Raw genomic sequence first — 18,422 nt, 5'->3', positions numbered from 1 at the left:
CAACACCGCATGCACCCTTCCAGAGAGGTATTTTGCCACGAGATCAGCCAGTATTTTGCATTTTAGCAAGGAGGACAATGTTGAAATGGTGGAAAGACTTCTGCTAGCCACCCAGTGTCTCCTCCCGCTGCCCATGACACAGTGGCTGTGGCTGCTATAGACTCTCCTGTCTATCAACATGACTGGAGAAGTTCTCCCTAGCACACAGAAGACCTCAAAACGTAGCCAGGCACGACCAACTATTGCACAAGACACAAACCTGGCAAGTTTTCATAGTTTTCTACCACCACTTCTTGCAGTTGCTTTTTCCTCAGCTCTTGTCTTGTTGCAGAAACCTGGTAAGAAAGAAAGAGGCACAAGTGAATACAGTTTCAGCTCAGAAATGGCTCCCACCCAACACCAAGGTCCCTCACCCTTCTCAGCTGCAGGTTCTCCAAGAAAGTTACTCAACAGCAGCCACATGTCCTGGGATGACCTCAGCCAGTGCTCCCAGTCTGCCCTATAGCTGACCTGCCTGGAAGATGCTGAAGATCTTCAACTAAACCATCCCACCACAAGGCATGTCTGCTCCCACCACCCCTGACATACTATCCAAAAGGAGAGCGCCTCAAAAAAACACTGAAGGTATGCAAGATCCCAGATTCCCTACTTTTACTAGCACAAGAGACAGGTTTATTGTAAAAAGAGTCCAGAATTTATCTGGGAGTGTTTAGAGAGCAGTCAGCAGCAAGCGTAGCCCCTTCAGCTGGGAAACGCATGGTTCTCCTACTTACCTGCATCCCATGGGAGACCACGCAGATCCTCTTCAGATCTCGGACACCCCACTCATCTGGCCACCTCTGATAGATCTCCTTCACTTTCTCAACCACTTGTATTATCTCAGAGGCATTGTGCCAAGAAATCATGGACATATCTCTTTCAGCCACGCCAGACACGTGGCAGAACACGAGCGGGTAGATTTCGGGATGGGGTGGGATGTTCCCGCTGGCTTGGATAGCATTGCCTTTGCCGATGTAGAAGTGCTTGGAGACAAACTCAATTATGCCCGCAGTGGAACGATAATTCTCGTTGAAGATGATCCTGCTTTTCATGGCCACTTCGTGCTTCTCTTTCTGGTAGAACTGAAAGAGTCGGTTTAACAGGGTGTGATCAGCAGATTGTCCATCCTCAACACAGAACAGCTTTGGGGTTATCTGCATGTGGTCCCCAGCAAGGACAATCCGGGTCTCAAAAGTGGCGTAGGAGAGTGGAACCAAAGCCTCGCACTCCAGCATCTGAGCAGCCTCATCGATCATGATGTGGGTGAAGTAACCAGGGGCAACTTTCAAGTTCTTGGATAACATGGAGGTGGTAATAATGATGCGGTGCCTGTCGATCTCCACCTGCGTGGGGTGGCGGAAGGAGCGCTGGTCTGGTGAGATGCAGCAGTACATCTGCGTGATGGAGTCCGTCAGGTTGATGGGACGGTCCGTGGATATAATCCTCAAGGGAACAGCCCACGGATGCCCGTTGGTTACGTAGTGATGGAAATACTCCCGGATATAGATGTCAGCAGCACTGGAAGGGAACAAAAGGGGAAACCATCAAGGAATTGTTAGTGCTGTTCCCAAATGCTATGACCATCATTCCAACGCACCATCTGATCACTCACCAGCCCGCACCCGAACTCTTCCCCAGCTTTGGCTGACAACACACTTGCCACAGGAGGTATTCACGTACGTGCAAAGACACCGGTGTTCATGCGGTGCCCGGTTCCAAGCCTGTTTTGAGGGTACGGTTTAAACAGGAGTTGATACTCGAGGCTAGGGCATGTCTTAATGCTCACATGGAAAAACGCAACGTGCCTAACAAAATCTGTGGCCCTGCTGCTCTCTAGGGCCAAGCCACCAGACCTCTCCTCCAACAGCTGACCACCCGCAGCCCAGGCAGGTGGCATGAGATCTGTAGAAGACACCTCAGTGCAAGCAGACAGCCCGAAACAGGCCAGGATTAGCAGTCGCTCACTCATCTATTATACATTAAAAAACTAAGGCAGTAACAGCCTGCAGGATCGGATGTGGACACTCTTTTCAGTCTAACTGCTCTAATTTTAACAATCTTGTCCTGGTTTCTCTGAAGGCAGATTCAATGGCAGTCAGAGCAGATCTGCATTTCCTCTTCCCCAAACCCTCCCTGGAAAAGTAAAAAAATTGGCCTGTGTGCAGAGCATAATCATTTTGAAGGGCAAGCAGAGTGCAACACTACCCCAGCAAGGTCAGGCAATGGCTTTCTACTTCTGCCGGCACACAGTAAAGGCTGAAAGAACTGTCTCTCCAAGCCCACCCCCATTTTATAATGCTTTAAAATGCATATTTTTGCCTCTTTCCCAAAGACTTCCATGCATGCCAGGGTTCTTCCTAGCAGGATGTGCTAGAGCAGTTTAAGACATACCAAATAAAAATAATTTATTTAAACAAGTAATTGAAATGCATGCTAAGAAAAGGGCTGCTCAGCTCTGTCCCATGCACCCTGGCTCCCTCTCATCCCACCAGGCAAGTGATGGACCAGTTTGCTTGGACCCGGCCCACAGCTCTGGTGGCCTCTTCCCTCACCCCCTGCTAACCTGTTAGTGTGAGTGCAGATCAGCACCCGTGTTTTGGGCTGTCTGAGGATCTCCATGGTGGCCATGGCCAAGGTGAACGTCTTCCCGGTGCCGAAGGGCCCGTAGATGAGAAGAGGTGGGACCTGCCGGCTGGTGGTTGCCTGGCCCGTGATGAAGGAGATGGCTAGTTTCTGCTTGCTGTTCCCTTTCTGTGGTGATCCAAGAGAGTAGGGGACAGAGCAACTGGCAACATCTGGTAGGACCAGCTTCTCATCCAACAGGCGGTCCACAGCCTGATGCCACTGCCGGAACAGCAGCTGGTCGATTTGGAACTGGATCTCCACCTTGTGGGAGGTGTTTGGCTTGAATTTCAACTCTAAGCAGCATCTCTTTGGTATCTGTAGCCAGATGGTCTTCTCTGTGGTGGCTTTATGCTCCACACTAACCTCATATACCCGATTGTCTACAGGTGGGTCAAGTGCCAGGAAAGCGGTGGGCACAGACCTGCTCAGCAGATACCCCTCATCTGTGTCCGGCGAGAGGTTATAAGGGGTAGGCACTTCAGCAAACAGCTCACCAGAGAGGGCAAACTTCATCCCCACAGAGAGGCTTTGCAGCATGGGGGTCAGCATGATGAGGACCCGCAGGTTGAGTCTGAAAGGAGGAAACACCTAAATGAACCACAGAGAACTTGGCCCACCAGTTCATCAGCAACTGCCCCCCTCACTGCAGAGGGAGGATCACCACCGACACCCAGAGAGGGTCTGCTGGCCTCCTGAGCACACAGAAACTGTGCTTCTCGCTAATCCATGGCCACAGGACAAGACCCAGCCCTTCCCCTCCTATTGCTACAGAGCAAGCCACCCTTCTTGGCAGGTTTCCACTTCTCTGGGAAGGCGCCCCAGGACCCAGCCCAGAAGGGACGGAGGTTTCAGCAGCAGCATAGCCCCAAGGGTTAGCATGGTCCACAGCAAGGAGGAACCCCTCTGGATCCACACCTGGCACTTACTTGGCAACCAGGGCCTGTTCAGCTTCTTCCTCACGGAAAAGGAATCTGTGCATCCTCTCGCGATAGTTGAGGCGGGTGATGGGAACAGTGGCACCACCCTCACTTTGGTAGTCCAGCGCAAGAGCAGGAGGTTTGTACTTAGCCAGCAGAGCCATGTCTTCACCAGTCCTTGGCACGCTGGGAACAATGATCCGGTTACCTCTATCCCATCGCACAAAGTTGACGGGGCGGCTGCTCTCCCTGCTACTGGGGATGTGCTGGGGGGTCTCCCGCCGGCCCACCTTCACCTTGATCTTCTGCATGAGGACAGGGCGTTTGCCAAAGTCAAAGACCACCCACTGCTCGAAGATGCCCAGCGTGCAGCACTCCATGCAGACCTCCACCAGCGCGGCGGGTGGGGAGGAGGCCAGGGTGGCCACGTGCTCCCCCCGAATGTAGTGGAGGCCCCGGGAAAGCCCATTCCCCGAGAGGTAGAAGTTGACTCCAGGTTCCCGCTTCAGTAGCGCCACGTGCTGCAGAGGCATCTGCCAGTTGAGAGGAGAACAGGGATATGGTCAGGGCAGCCCACGGGAAGAGCCCAGCGGCTGACGAGGTCCTCCCAGCAGCATTTCCTACTGAAGGCTGCTGCAGGAACCGAATGCCATGCTGGATCTACAGCACCACTTGACATTCTCCTTAAAGGAGCTTATTTTTCATGCAACCCCACAGCAATTATTTTAAGGTCTTAAAGAATCCCAGGTTCCAGTTTTACAGCAACTGAGCCAGTCTGCTGCAAACGGGAAATCTCCTGTGTTGGTAAAGGACAATCAGACCCAGGTTCCTGCCCACAACACCCACAAAATACTGGGCAGGGAAGCAGCTGAATCTTGTTATTTGTGATGATATGTGGGAGGTGCTGAGAGCAGCCGGGTCCGCCCCAGCCCCACCGCACACGATGAGACAGGAGATGTGGTGGCTGCTCCCCTCGCGTACAGCCCCAGCTCGGGCACCACCTGAGCTGCTCCTCAATACCCAACACACACCCTCACTCAGACACCCCCACATCCCTGTCCTTACGCTCCTTGCAGAAATAATAATTAAACAAACAAAAAACCCCAAAGGACAGCAGGTGCTGCCAGCGGCTCACAGCCCCCCACAGCACAGAGCTGGGCTTACCTGGGAGTGGACCTTGAACTTCCAGCAGTATTTCATCTTCCTGTCCTCCGACTGCACGTGCAGGGGCTGCTTACACACAACTCTGACACCCTCAACGTGCTCAGCCATCTGCGGGGGAAGCAGAGGAGGAGCGGGACTGAAGGCAGCATCGCAGGGACACTCTGCAGAGCCCTGCACGGAGCCAGCTTCATCCTTTGCCTTTATGCTACATCCTCCCAAGAGGGGATGGTCAGTCAATCCCCATGCTCAGGCCTCACCCACCGCTCCTCAGTGTCCCCACGCAGCAGCCTTGGGAAATGAAAGGACCCGGCACAGCAGTGTGCTCAGGTAGCCTGAGCAGGGTCTCAAAAGGGGTGAGGGAAAGGGGGATGCAACATCCCTTTCTGCACCACCGTTAGAAAGGTGAGTGGTGGACCCTGTTCCCAAGCTCTTACCCGTGAGGTCTGTCGCGATGTGCCTGACCAACGCTCACCCACCCTGCCACCCGTGACTTACAATCAACACCTCGTTGGAGCACATCTGATACTCAGCGATGAGCCGGTCCTGGTACGACAAGAGCCCTTCCTTCAGCGCTTGCTTCTTTTTCTTCACAGCAACCTTCACCCTCTGGATCCACTCCTGCAGCTCCTCAGGGGAATGAGCCTTGGTGCAGCTGTTCCCCATCTCACACACCTCTGCTCTGTCAGGAGAGAGGTATCCCAGGTGCGACCCATGCCCGGCAGCTTGGGGGTCCACAGGGAGCTGGTGGCTGCCTGCTGCCCCTGCCCTCTCCCTCGCTGCACTGGGTGGACGCCTTACCTGCTACACAGCGAGAACTTGGTCAGCCCGAGCGGCGGCGTGCGGTGTACCCACTGGACAGAGCTGTCATCCGAGAGCATCTGCACGTGCTCCACGGAGGCGCAGTGGCTCTCGAAGCTCTCCTGCGAGCTGAAGGTCACCAGGCAGACCCGGCAGTAGAATTGCATCGGCGTGGGTGCCACCAGCTCGCCATTGGTGCTGCTGGTCCCCACGGCCGGCAGCAGGTCAGAGCGAACCAGGCCATGCTCCCTTTCGGCCTCCCAGATGGCCATCTCCACGTCGCTGTGTGCGTACCGGCAGCGCTGCGGGCCGTGCTTGCAGGGCTGGCCCTTGGAGACGAACCTGCAGTAGCTGAGGGTTGGCATGAACTCGGGGAAGGGCCGGATGGCAGAGTACTGCTGCTTCCTCCGGCTGTCTGACACCACGTGCACCAGGAGGGGGTCCCAGGTCCGGTGGGACTTGCAGAGCCGCCCCTGGCCGCCCACTGAGATCCGCTGGGGGCAGCCAAAGAAGCAACGCTTGCAGATCTCCTGGAACTGCCCCCCGAACTCGCTGGCGATCTCGCTGGCGGCGCTGGCCGTGGGGTTGGGGGTGGTGGCGGGGTGACCCTCCAGCTGCTCCTGCAGCACTGCTGCCTTCAGCTGGCGCCGCTCCAGCTGCTGCTCCCTCTCAAAGTTCCAGACTATGGCCTCCTCCGAGCTCCAGGCGAAGGTGCACTGGCTCTTGTGCCTGCTGCAGCCCAGCCCCGCTGTGTAGTACCTGCAGACGGCGTAGCGGGCCGGGTTGGGGAAGCCCGGCCGCCTGGACACCTTCCTCCAGGCTGAGCTCCGACGGCTGTGGCAGCGAGCCAGGAGGATCTCATACATGCACCTGTGCTCCACCTCTCGCAGCTGGTAGGTGATCTCGTTCTCCTTGATGCTGCACTTGGAGCAGACCAGGCGCAGCTCCAGCTGCTGCTGGAGGCTGCCCAGCAGCACCGCCGGGCCGTTTGCCGTCGGCATCCTCGGTGCTGGCTTGAGCGGAGCAAAATTAATGGCGGGAAGTTCCTACAAAGCGCTGTCAGGGGGAGGAGGTGCCATGGGGTGGCCGTGTCCTAGCTCACTACGTACCTGCCAGCCATTGGTGAGAGTTCACAAAGCCTGACAAAGAAACGAGGAACAAGCGACTTAGCAGGAAACATCAGCTGGTCCCTGGCTGGGCGCGTGCCGAGGCACCGGCACAGCCTGGCGCCACTCACCAGCAAGTGGCCAGAAGCCTCACTCAGCACCCACAGCCACCAGACACCCTTGCCCTCGGCACCCAAGTGCCTGGGCTCTGCCCTCACCCGCTCACCCAGCTCCATTCACCCGCCAGCCCAGGTCCCAGGGGTCCGTGTCCCGCAGGAGCAGCAGGGGCTCCCGGCAGGACTCGGCTCGGTCCCGCAGCCTGCAGCCCATCAGCATCCACCACCCAACCCAGGAGAGCCGGCTGCAGCAGCGGCTGCCCCAGAGGGCCTGGCACGGGCCCCACAGTGGCCACCGACCTCCTCGCAGATCACTGCCCCGGATGATTCAACTTCCTCCTCCAGCTGCCACGGCCTCCCCGCCTCGGTTAGCTCCTGCCAACTTTCTCTTTCTTTTTCCTGTTCCCTCCCCTGGGTCCAGCTGGGCAGCCCCACCGCTGCCCCATGCCGAGTGGGAAAACCCCAGCTCCAGCCCAGCCCCTTTCCCTCTGTGGCATGAAAGATTAATTGGAATTAATTAACAAAGCAACCACCCTCTTTGCTCCTCGGATGCGGCACCCAAGGCCGGGCGATGGGCATGCTGGAACAGGGACCTGCCAGCATCTCCAGCCAACGGCTCGGTAACACCCAGCCGGGAGAGCTCCGTGACTCACCTCCCTGCCCTCCCCGGCCACCGGCTCCAGCATTTGCCAGCAGTTTCCTGGGTAACCACAGCCCAGGAGGATCCCTGGGAATGATGCTGCAGGGTTTCATGGCTAGGCCATGCGGCTGGGCCGACGGGAGCGTGGTGGGGCAGATCCGTGGGCAGCGTGTGCTGCCAGGCAAAGCCACCAGCCTTGAGCCAAGCATCGCAGCCACGAAGGACCGGCTCTAGCAAAGCAGGGGAAGAGCAATATTTACTGCTGCAGTTTGGCAGACCACAGAGCAGTGGGACAAATTTTGCACTGCTTCTGCAGAAATACTTTTCATTTTTTAATTAACTCCTTTCCCCACCTCTGGGATAAACGGGGTGCTTGGTGCCAGAGGAGGTGGGCAGGGGGGTGCTGAAGCTGCTCCTTGGGCTGAAGCTCCAGGCAGCAAACGCTGAGCCAGGACCACAGGGGAAAGCAGCTGGAGCATTACTCACCCTCCCAGCTCACCATTAGCGAGCTCCTTGCATCCCATCCCCACGCCATAGCACCCACCCGCTGCCCAGCTAGGATGAAACAGCCTAATCCCACTTTGCCATGCATCAGGTAGGACACGCGCTCAGTGGATAAACACCAGCCCTGTTTATCTCTCAAGGTCTGGCAGTGAGCCTGGCGCTGGGCAGAAGTGCTAGTTTCTGTTTCAGTAAACCGCAAGACTCCGCGGTGGAGTCCCACGGCAGCGCTGACGCTGACTCTGCCATTATTCGGGTCACTGTGCCACACCGTCGGCTCTCCGCAGCGAGAGCTGAAACACCCCAACTTCTCTCTGCGCCTTTGCCTCCAAACCTTTGCTTGCAGCACTCCTGCGCTTGCAGCATGAGCTTATAGCCAGACGGGCAGCACGGCCCTGCCACAGCTCCGCCTGCGTTCCCTACAAACTGCCCAGAGCTACAGCACCTGCAGGGACCCCTGCGGTCCTGATCCGGCAGCATCACCTATGTGCTGCATCCTGCGCGTACCCAGGCCCAGCAGAGCTGCTGGACATGAACGCAGCACAAGGAAGAGCATCCCTTACCCAGACCTCTGCTGGGGCCAGTGGAGAGCCAGAGTATCCCCAGCCTCTGACTGCAAGAAGGTCACGGTCATTGGAAGAAAACCGTTTCTGCAGCCCAGACGCTGCACAGAGGTCGAGAGCTCTTTCTTTGCTCTGGGTCTGCCACAAAAAAAAAGGTTGGGGCCACCACAGAGGTTTTGGTGCTGCCTGACTGCCAACTGATGTAGAAAAAATGCTTCGCACTGAAATGAAATAACTGAAAAAACAATAAAAATATAGGAGAGCATCTATAAGCAATAAAAAGGCCGGAGGGGGAGTGGGGCGCTGTGTCTCCTGCCCAAGGGCACCAAGGGGTGCTCCGCTGATCCCCAGCAAGACAATGAAGGCTACACAGCACTGGCATGGGGCTGCAGACCCTGTGCCTGGGGGCTGCTCTCGCTGAGACCCCCCAGGGTCGTGAGCACCTGCAAAACCCCTGGCTGCTGGGAAAGGAGACAGCAGCGTGCGGAGCTGTGGTCTGCCCTGAGCATGGCTGCAGGAGGGGAAACCCCTGCAGAGGCAAATATCCCCCCTGCGCCAGCCTGGGGAGACTGTCCTTCTGCAAATCGCAATGCTAAGAGGGAGAATTCCTGCTTGGCTTTCCCTGGGAGGTCAGGAATCGGCTGCAGTTAAGTCGGAGCCCAGGGCAGAGGCACAGACTCCCACTGCTGCAGGCTCAGCTTGCTGCAGGAGCTCCCAGGGTCCGGCACAGCAGGTCCAGCAGTGGGAGGGCAGAAGCGGGGGGGGCAGGGGGGACAGCAGCAGCAAGGGGCCGGGGGTGCCAAGCTGCTGCTGAACCACAGCCAGCGGGAGCACCCAGAGAGGGACCCAAGGTCACGCTCAGCCTCCAGGAGCCTTTCAGCTCCTTTGAAGCTGGCCTAGTGGCACCGGGGCTTGTTCTGGGGCTGACATCTGCAGCCTTGGGAACACTTTGGTTTCCCTCCAATAACCGTTTCCCCTTCCTCCTTCTGGAAGGTTCCTCCTTGCGACAAGCCCTCCTGGGAAAGGCACTTGCATTCAGGACTTGTGCAACATCTGTGCAACGCTGTCACTGGTGAAAACTCCAAAACACCTCAGTAATGCACACAAGAGAGGATGAAATCTAATTGCTGGCACTCGGCTCCATGGAGCTGGAGCCGAGCTTCCCGGTGCTGGTACATCCACAGGCGCAGAGCCCAGAAGAGACACGGTCCTGTGACACGGACCCGCTCGGTTAAACGCTGTGAGAACTACCCACAGAGGCTGCACAGGACAGCTGGGCTGGGTCTGGTATTCCTGCCTAGGCAGACCATCCGGGTTTGAAAAAACTAAGAGGGAATATTCCACCTTTAAAGGGTCAATTCTCTTGCTGTTTATTTTTTTTAAGAAAGCCTTTGATTTTGAGCAAGCTGCCAGAACATGATCTGGGTCTGGAGGTGGGAGGGAAGAGGAAGGGGAAGTACAAACTCCTCTTAAAGTCCCCACACAGCACCAGCACTCAAACCAAATTAAAGCCTTTTTCTCTCTACAACCATCTTATACCAGAAAAGAAAGAAAAAAAAAAAAAAAGGAAAAAGCTACGGGAGCTTTTGCAATCCGAGCCCGGGCGGGGGGAAGATGCAGGGCAGGAGGGAGCTTGGGGAGCTGTACGGCATGGTAGCTGTCCTGCCAATAAAACTCTCATGTCGACAGGGCAAAATCCAAGTGCCCAGAGGAAGGTGGGAGCTGAGTGAGAGCAGTATTTATCAGCAAGCCACAGACTGTGATTTGCAGGCTGAATTTTATACATTTTAAGAAAAAACAGTCTCCTTTAGACTCGTCCTGAAAAGCCCAGCCTGGCATTTGAAGCCACTTGCATCCCACTGATGGGCAAAACAAGTCAGTCTGGCAGACGGAGAAACCAGTTTATTGCGTGCCCAGCTCCACACCCACTCACCGCCCCAGCGGGGCGAGTATCTGCCTCCCCCGGTGGCACGGACCCTCGGGAGACACCGACATGGACACAGGCACCCACTGCCCAGCCCCGGCCCAGCCCAAACCGTGCCATCGCCTCGTTGGCGGCATTTCCTCCGTGCTCAGGAAGACACTTCGGGTCAGGGCCGGGCCACACTATGTCCGAGCATCATCCCCCGGCAGGCGCCTCGTGGGGCTGCGCTGACGCCAGGGATAATCACATTTCCCTGGAAATGGCGAGTCGAAGCAAGGCGGTGGCAGAAAAACACTCATCATGCCTCCGCGGCCGAGTCCTGCTGTGCTGCACCTCTGTGCCATCCCAGCCTACCGGAAAGTGGCCTTCTTCACAGGTCTTGCCGCAATTAATTATTGACAGGAGATTAGGCAATATGCTATGCTGGAGTAAGCCAAGTGCCCCTCGATCAGAGCAAGCAACATGGGTCAGAGTGCTGGGACAGCCCTCTGTGGGGATGGGGACAGGCCACCGGCACACCCGGGGGACTGTGCTCCTTGGGCGACCGCAGCCCCCACCCCAGTTATCGGTCCTGGCTGGGCACCAGACCTGGGCACCTGGGGAGTTTTTCCTCTCCTGACTGCGAGCGGCTGGAGCAGCGGTGTGAGACCAGCACAGCATCCCTGAGCACCCCGCGAGTGAACGGCACAGCTGGGTTGGCTGGAAGGGTTTGGCACCGTTGGAAAAGGAGCTTCACCGCGGATGCTGTCCTGTGCCACCCCATCGCCTCTGGTTATCGTCCCGGCTGCACCAAAACCGCACCCCCTCCGGTATTTCCTTCTTGAACAAAACCAACCTCAGAAATTCTTGGGGCTCCTCCTTTCCACAGTCTTTTTCAACAAAACAGTTCATTCCAAGTCCCACCCAGAGAGCTGGCATGGCTCTGCCAGCCTGGCCGCTGCCAAGCACCAGCCACAGCACCGCTGCCACCCCAGCTTGCATGCAACCCCCAGGCACCTGCACCCCCAGCTATTGCATTTGCTTTACCCAACTATCCAAAGTTGCCTGGCAGCTCCCAGACCACATCCCCGGCGCAGAGAGGGGCGACCTGCAGGGGTGGCTCACCACCAGCAGCACCCCGCACCCCTGCCAGCCCCGGGCTCTGCACCCCAACACCCGCATCCTGACATCACCTCCCACACCCGCCGCCAAAATCCAGCGCGGGCAGGGATGCTGCGGGCAGGGATGCTGCGGGCCGGGATGCTGCGGGCCGGGGCAGGAGCAGACGGGAGAGCTGAGCACCCCACACCGTGCAGCACCCTAAAGAACGCTGCAAGGCTAATGGGAGCACCCCGCGCCCTGCAGCCCCCCAGGGGGCTCCGCAGCCCCCTCCCCGCTCCCGGACCCCTCCGCCCCGCTCTCACCGCTGCCGGGGGCGTCCCGGGGACTCGCTGCCAGCGGCGGTTTCGTTTCTGGGGCCTCCCCGCATTCAAACCGGGGCCGGACTTCGCGGAAATTGCATCACGGCGGCCCCGCCCCGCCCCGCCCGCTGGCACCGGGGGGAGCCGGCACCGGCACCGGGGGGGGGGGGGGGGGGGGGGGGGGGGGCGGGCAGCCGGCATCGGGGAGCAGCGCTCCACGCAGCCAACGAGAGGGGCGATACCCGGGGGTACCAGCTCCCCCAAGTCCCACTTCTCCAGCATCGGGGGACGAGATCCTCCTGCCCACCTCCGCCAAGCCCCCCCCGGTTCCCCCCAGGGCGGAGGGGATGCTGCCGCGGGTGCTGCCCGGGATGCTGCGAGGATGCTGCCGGGAGTGCTGCCGGGGATGCTGCCCGGGATGCTGCGGGGGGTGCTGCCGGGATGCTGCCCGGGGTGCTGCCGGGGCCGACAGCCGCTGCTCACCTGAGGAGGGGTCGGGGCTTTCCCGCACTCAGCCTCTGTCCAGAGCCCGGTACCGGCCGGCGCCGGGGAATGAATGAAGCGAATGCTGGAGCGGCCCAGCGGCAGCCCTGGTGCCCAGCCCGGCCAGCCCCCCCCTCCCCGCCCGACGGCCCCGCTTAAAAAGGGCGTCTGGGAGGGGCAAAGCCCGCAGGTTTCCTTTCGGTTCAGCAGCACCAGTTTCGTTTTCCATTCTTTTCCGGGCCTGAGAGCACCCAACTGCAGAAAGGTCAACCTCGAGCCAAATAGAAATAACCAACCACCACCCCAAACCCAAACAAACCCAACGTCCCCCCCGCCCCCCGCCCTCCCAGCAGCTCTGAGGCCAGCCGAGTCGCATTTGCAAATGACATTGTACCAGGCAGCAGCACCTACACCCTGGGTAGCAAGAACCTGCACCTTGGTTTGCAGGCACATGTCACAGCTCAAAGCACCATCCCCTGATACTCAGCACCCGAGGCCTGGGGGCTCCTCAGCCCCCCAGCATCACCCCTTCCCAGCTCACCCAGCCAAACCCGCAGCAGCTCAGCACAGCCCCAGCGCAGCACAAAGCAACATCCTCCCCACGCACGGTTTGGTGCTGCTGTGAATTTGAGGGTGATAGACACAGATAACCAGCAGCCTGAGACCCCCCCAAAACACAGGCATCCAACCAAAGGGCCCAGGAGGTTCCTCTAATGCCCACCAGAGCACAGGGGCTGTGGCAGCGCATTGTCTCACCAGCCTGGACACGACGCTTCAGAAAGCACCAAGCTACAGCGCGGATGCTGTGCTTGACACAGCAATGTGGCCAGGCCCCCGCCTTCCCACTTAATAAAATTATCTTCATGCCAGCAGCCAGCTGCAAGCCCTGGAAAGCAACCAGGCAAAACATAACGCACCTCCAACCACGAGCGACTCTAGAAGATTGCAGGCACTGGAGGCAAAGTTCCCGGGCTGACAGCAACACTGTTAAATCCCTCTGTTGACGGATGGGCACATGGTGCTTGGTGATACTGCGCGGCTGCCCTGACATGAACCAGCATCAGCGAGGGAAGTAAAAGCTCATCCTTGAAAGAAGTGGGAAGAGGAAACAACGAGGAGCTGAGAGGCAGCCCGTGGGGCATTGCTGGCAGCAGGAGCAGGGAGGAAGGAGGGGCAGGGACTGGGTTCTGGCATGTTTGTCAACACTGAAGGAAGGAGCAAGAGGAACCATTTGTTTTGTCATTTTTTTTACCCATCGGATACCTCGGGGGGAGCCCCCACCCTGCTCCCATCCAGCAGCACCCAGGGAGCCCCGAGTGCTTTCACACCAGGGAGGGGTGTGGGGCAGCCCAGGCCTGTGGGTGCTGGATGGACCCTGCTGGAGCAGTGGGTGGCCATGGGAGCTGGCTGAACCCGCCTGGTCTGTGTCCCAAAGGCCCTGTCACTGCCAGACGCGTGGGCACGGCCACAGCTGCAGGGTCACACTGCTCTGCTCTGTGCCTTGTCACAGGGGCAAGTGGGTGGCTCAGCCTTGCAGCCCCAGATGGCCCCACAGAGCTCCTGCGATTGGCTTCCCTGCACAGGAAGGATCTTCCCAGCCTTTGCCTTGCAGCTGCCTGGGGAACCATTAGCAGGCCGGGCAGCGTGGGGGCCCCATCCCTGCCCAGGAAAGGAGTGGTCCCTTCCCCTGTGAAGATGCAGCCCTGGAGCCAAGTGAGGCCAAAGGGCTCCAGAAGGCAGCGGTTCTGGTCCCCAGCTCTGGCATGGAGCAAGTGCAGGCGCACGGATGTGCAACAGCATCCTTGGTTTGCGTTGCCCGCGGGCAGAAGCGGCCCTCTCCACAGCCCTTGCTCTGAACCACAGCAAATGACTCTGTCATAGCCCAGGCAGCATCAACCAGCAGTGAAAACCAGAAACAAAACACCCCCGAACAACCCCCCAGACGCCAGACCCCGAACGGAGCGTGCCAGGCTCTCCCTGGCAGAGCAGCTGGGGCGCCGGCGCGTCACCCTGGTTTACGGGTGGGATATTGCGGGTGGGATATTTGGAGGTTTCACTGATTTTACAGGTGGGACATTTTCCCTACAGCTCCAGGAGAAAACAGCTTTCACTATCTTCTCTGAAGCTTCTCCCCCTGCTCAGCACGCATGAAAAAGTGGTAGAAACAGAGGAGAAAGCCAGGGAGAAGCCGGGCGGTCCTGGGACTTGGTCCCCGGGCAGCAGAGCCGAGGAAGCCGCAGCGGCAGCTGGAGCAGGGAGGAGGTGAAGCTGCGTCACCGCATCAGCTGCGTCAGGTGGGAAGAGCCAAATCCCAGGATCTGCTGATTTTAAGACAAACACACACCCAGCTGGAAGCCCCGAGTTTCGGTTTCCGTTCCTGCGGCGGCGACGTGACCAACAGCCATGGAGGGGTTTCCCCCCAAAGTCATCACTGCTGCTCCGGGGGTGTGTGCTGCTGCAGCCCCCCCAGCCCCGGACACGCTGCCTTTTGTGCACTGCACAACTGCCTGAGGATGGGCTGGGACCCGGGAGGGCCTTCACACGACGATGCTGGAGCATCTCCTGCCCTGGTAACACCCCTAACCAGCCCAGAGCAACCCGGCGGCTGAGGAACTGGGTTTCTCGCAGCCTCCTGCTCCCTGGCAGCAGCGCAGGCAGCGCAGGAGTGCAGGCAGCGCTTGCAGGACCACGGCATGGCTCTGTTTGCAATGCTGCCGGTTGGATGTGGGTCTTTCCCAAATGCTGCAGGCTGCTCCCGCAGATGCCTGGAGGAGAAAACACAAACAGCATTGCTTCCATCATCACACAGTCTGAAGAAAAACAGTGACTTGGTATGAGTCACCTGCGTCCCTTATGTAATTTGCCTCTGGATATGAGTCTTCCACACCCGGCTGGAGCAGAGCAGCCCTGCACTCCCCACGGGACGCTGACCGGCCTTGTACCAGGGAGGAAAGGGGAGCACGACTGAGCACCCGAGGGGGCCCTGGGAAGGCAGCTGCCGGCAGCACCGGGCTGGCAGGGTGGGCATTGGGGAGCCCCAGCCCTGCTGCAGGGACCCCAGGTGGGTTGACCCATTGGGATTCACCCTGATGCTCCAGTTGCAGGGTGCATAACACCCGCTGCAGCCCTGGGAGCCCACCCCAGCTCCATGGCAGCACTCAGCCCCCGAGCGCAGCCTCGCTGGTGGGGCGCAGAGCTTGGGGTCTCCCCAGTGCTGAGCCTCAGACCTCGGTGCTGCTGTCAGTGCCTCTGGTCTGCAGGTGGGACACGCTCCCCATGAGTGACGCGTTACCAGCACTGCTGAAACCCGGGCTGAAGAGCCAGGACACAAGTCACCACACACACCACAGGACCTTCCCCCTGGCCAGGGTGTCTTGCGCAAGCCCCAACGGCCGCGTCCTTGTTGCATCCAGCCCAAAGCCAGTTATCCACACACCAACTGATCTGTTCCCAGCTTGCTGCAGATGACTTACCTTTGCTTTTCCTTCTCAAGCCTCAGCCCCAGCCCTACCATGAGTCACCGACAACCCTGCAAGAGCAAGGAAGCACCACGGCACGCTTGGGAGTGGCACAGCCCCCCAGGAGCAGAGCACACTGCCAGGGCATCCCAGAGCATCACAGCCAGTCTCTCCAGGGAGACGGGGCTGTACTGCCAGCATCTCCCTGCCGAGCTGCCCCAAATGCTGCTGCAAAGGGAGGGGAGGATTGCACCAGCCAAAATCTGCCTGCAGAGATTTTATTGCTTGGGGAGCTGTTTACTTCCCTAAGAAGCGTTGCCTTGCAGGGCAAAGTACGCCCACACTGGGAATGCTTTGCTAGCAAAGTGGTGTGTAGTCTCCAGGGCAGGTAAAGGTGCGTGGAACCAGGGAAGAGCTGCTGCCTCCTGCCCACTGCCCACTGCCGTGTCCCCAGCACTGTTCACACCAACGTGGAGATGCCACAAACCCCGCTCCACCCTGTGCTCAGATGCCACCTTTCAGATGACCTTAAAGAGGAGCCAGGAGGTCCCAGCAGCCATCACCTTTCAACCTGGCCATTCCCTCCTGACTCATAACCCTAGGATAAGCTGGAGGGGGTTGTCCAGAGCAGAGGTGGCTGGGGCAGGGTGCTCAGCCCGCAGCTCTCCAGGGCTGGGCAAATTCACCAATGCTTTCCTGCCTCAGCACTGCTAGGGGACGGGGTCCCTGTGACCAGAGGGACCTATGCTCACTGTTGCAGCACAGGAGCGGGGGGTTTTGGGCTAGAAATGCACCCCCTGACCTGGCTCAGCACCACTGATCATGCTGGACAGGCAAGCAGAGGCTCATGGTGATCACAACCCTTTACATTTCCTTGGCCTGACATACTCATGCTGTCCCCAAGTACAAAGATAACAAGGAAGAAACAACTGTGATATCTTAACCGCAGGCAGCCTGGGAGGGGAAAGCCTCTGATTAGGCACAACTCCTCCTAATGTCTGTGGCCCCACATCCAGGCTTGGCCAAAACGAAACAGAAAATAATGCCTTAGAAGAATAAATCATTTTTCCTCCTGACTGTGTGTCATAACTCTTCCAAATACAACTCAAGACACTGGCGGTTATCAGTGCTGGGCGCAGCCCGGTTCGCCCCAGCCGTGCCATGCATGACCAGACTTTGGAGCCAAGTTTCAGGCTCACAAGCCCCCACACACCCTGCCCACACCAGGGACACCCCACGAACAGCCCAGCCCTGCACAGCACCCTCAGAAGCACTGGGCTCAGCTTCAGAACTACTGGCAGCTTTTCAAAGTTCAGACTGGTACTTTGCAGGAAGGATGTTACGGGCAGCACGGGGGGAGATGGAGATGGCATTGAGTGCCACGAGCAAAGCCAGTGGCATCCAGTGACAGCCCCGCCACCCTCCTTGCACCATTTCAGGATGCAGATTTCAGTGTAGGCATGGCTGCAGGGAGATTTTTCCCAGGATGATGCTGCATCCACCCACATTCAAATCTCAGGCAAAGGGTGGAAAAATAAAACAACACAAAGCGCTCTGAGCATCCCTGAACAAGAGCAGATGTGCAGACTCCATAAAAAACCCCCAACTTTCTTAAAGACACCAAAGCTGTCTCCAGAAAGATGCCACTGCTCACAGCATCCACTGTGGCTTGGGGGCGCACAGGCTGGACCGGGGGGTGTTCAATGGCTCCCCCACCCATCGGTGGGCACACAGGCAGGACAGACAGACATCCCTCTCCTGCTTCATCCACTTCACACCAGCATCCTTGCAAACTCAAAAAGCCTTGAGACAACTCTGTCTCCCCGCACCTGCAGAACGCTCCCTTTGCAACACCCCTCTTCTTCATCACCATGTCCATCTCACCAGGGTTGGACCTGAAGACAAAATTAATTATACACAAAAATTGCTGAAAACCCCTGAAAATATTAAGTGGCTGAAGCTATGGCAGATCCTGCCCCCAAGAGAGGATGTGGGAACATTCCCCCAACAGCAGGAGCATGGAGAGGAGCCCCCTTGCAGCCTCCTCCCCATCCTTGGTGTCCAGGGCAGGGCCTGGGGGCTGCAGGAGCAGGTGGCACTGCTGAACTGTGTCCTCACCCACCCACCCCAGTGACCACAGCCTGGCCATGCCGTCCCCTCCCCGGGGCGAGGAAGGAGTTAACATGTATTTGCTAGGAGAAAGGAAGGACAGTCCAAGCTGGCCTGGCAGAAGAGGCAGAATTAGCCTATAATGGGGTGAATTAATGGTTTTGCTGGGGCGGTGACACACAGAACTGGAGGTTTCCTAACAGCAACCCTGCGGCTAATGGAGAGGGACCCCATGGCAACGGGCTGTGCCTCCACACGGACACACGGCATCGCCCGTCTGCTGCCACGGGAAAGGGCCAAGTGTCCACTTGAAGTGGAGCTGCAGCATCGACACCCCTGGGCTTCATCTCCAGGCTCTTCCCCCGGAGCAGCACATGCCCATGGGCTCTCGGCTCCATCCCCTGCTCCCACAGTGCCTTCCCGGAGCGCCAGGAGACGCCGGCACAGCCACAGCTCTTAACTTGGCCTGGGCAGCCCCATCCTACAGCCAGGCTGGATGATCCTCCATGCAATGGCTGCTCTGCCAGGCTCGCGGGGTAGCCCCAACCTTTCCAGTTCCTGAAATTAAAGAGCATCCTC

The 18,422-nt window shown here is 58.4% G+C and overlaps 1 protein-coding gene across 5 annotated transcripts in view; it reads right to left on the bottom strand.

The window, feature by feature from the left end:
• HELZ2 (helicase with zinc finger 2) overlaps positions 1–13,381 on the bottom strand; it is a 28,189-nt gene extending 14,808 nt beyond the window's left edge. The window contains exons 1-9 of one of the 5 annotated variants that reach the window (XM_055722303.1): positions 11,797–11,861; positions 6,653–6,682; positions 5,544–6,556; positions 5,241–5,424; positions 4,746–4,853; positions 3,591–4,114; positions 2,603–3,235; positions 774–1,557; positions 260–335 (exon numbers count right to left, since the gene is read on the bottom strand). In XM_055722303.1, the coding sequence (XP_055578278.1) occupies positions 260–335; positions 774–1,557; positions 2,603–3,235; positions 3,591–4,114; positions 4,746–4,853; positions 5,241–5,424; positions 5,544–6,544 (3,310 nt within the window). In that variant the 5' untranslated portion in view covers positions 6,545–6,556; positions 6,653–6,682; positions 11,797–11,861. Of the gene's footprint in view, positions 1–259; positions 336–773; positions 1,558–2,602; positions 3,236–3,590; positions 4,115–4,745; positions 4,854–5,240; positions 5,425–5,543; positions 6,683–8,469; positions 11,548–11,796; positions 11,862–12,276; positions 12,400–13,193 lie in introns of those variants that run through there. The other 4 variants (XM_027813643.2, XM_055722302.1, XM_055722301.1 and 1 more) reach the window with 4 other exon arrangements.
• Positions 13,382–18,422: the final 5,041 nt, after the last annotated feature.

The sequence above is a fragment of the Falco cherrug genome, chromosome 10 (genome assembly GCF_023634085.1).
Source record: "Falco cherrug isolate bFalChe1 chromosome 10, bFalChe1.pri, whole genome shotgun sequence".
Taxonomy (NCBI): domain Eukaryota; kingdom Metazoa; phylum Chordata; class Aves; order Falconiformes; family Falconidae; genus Falco; species Falco cherrug.
Note: the sequence above shows the minus strand (reverse complement) of the source record. Positions and strands in the feature narration are given on the sequence as shown.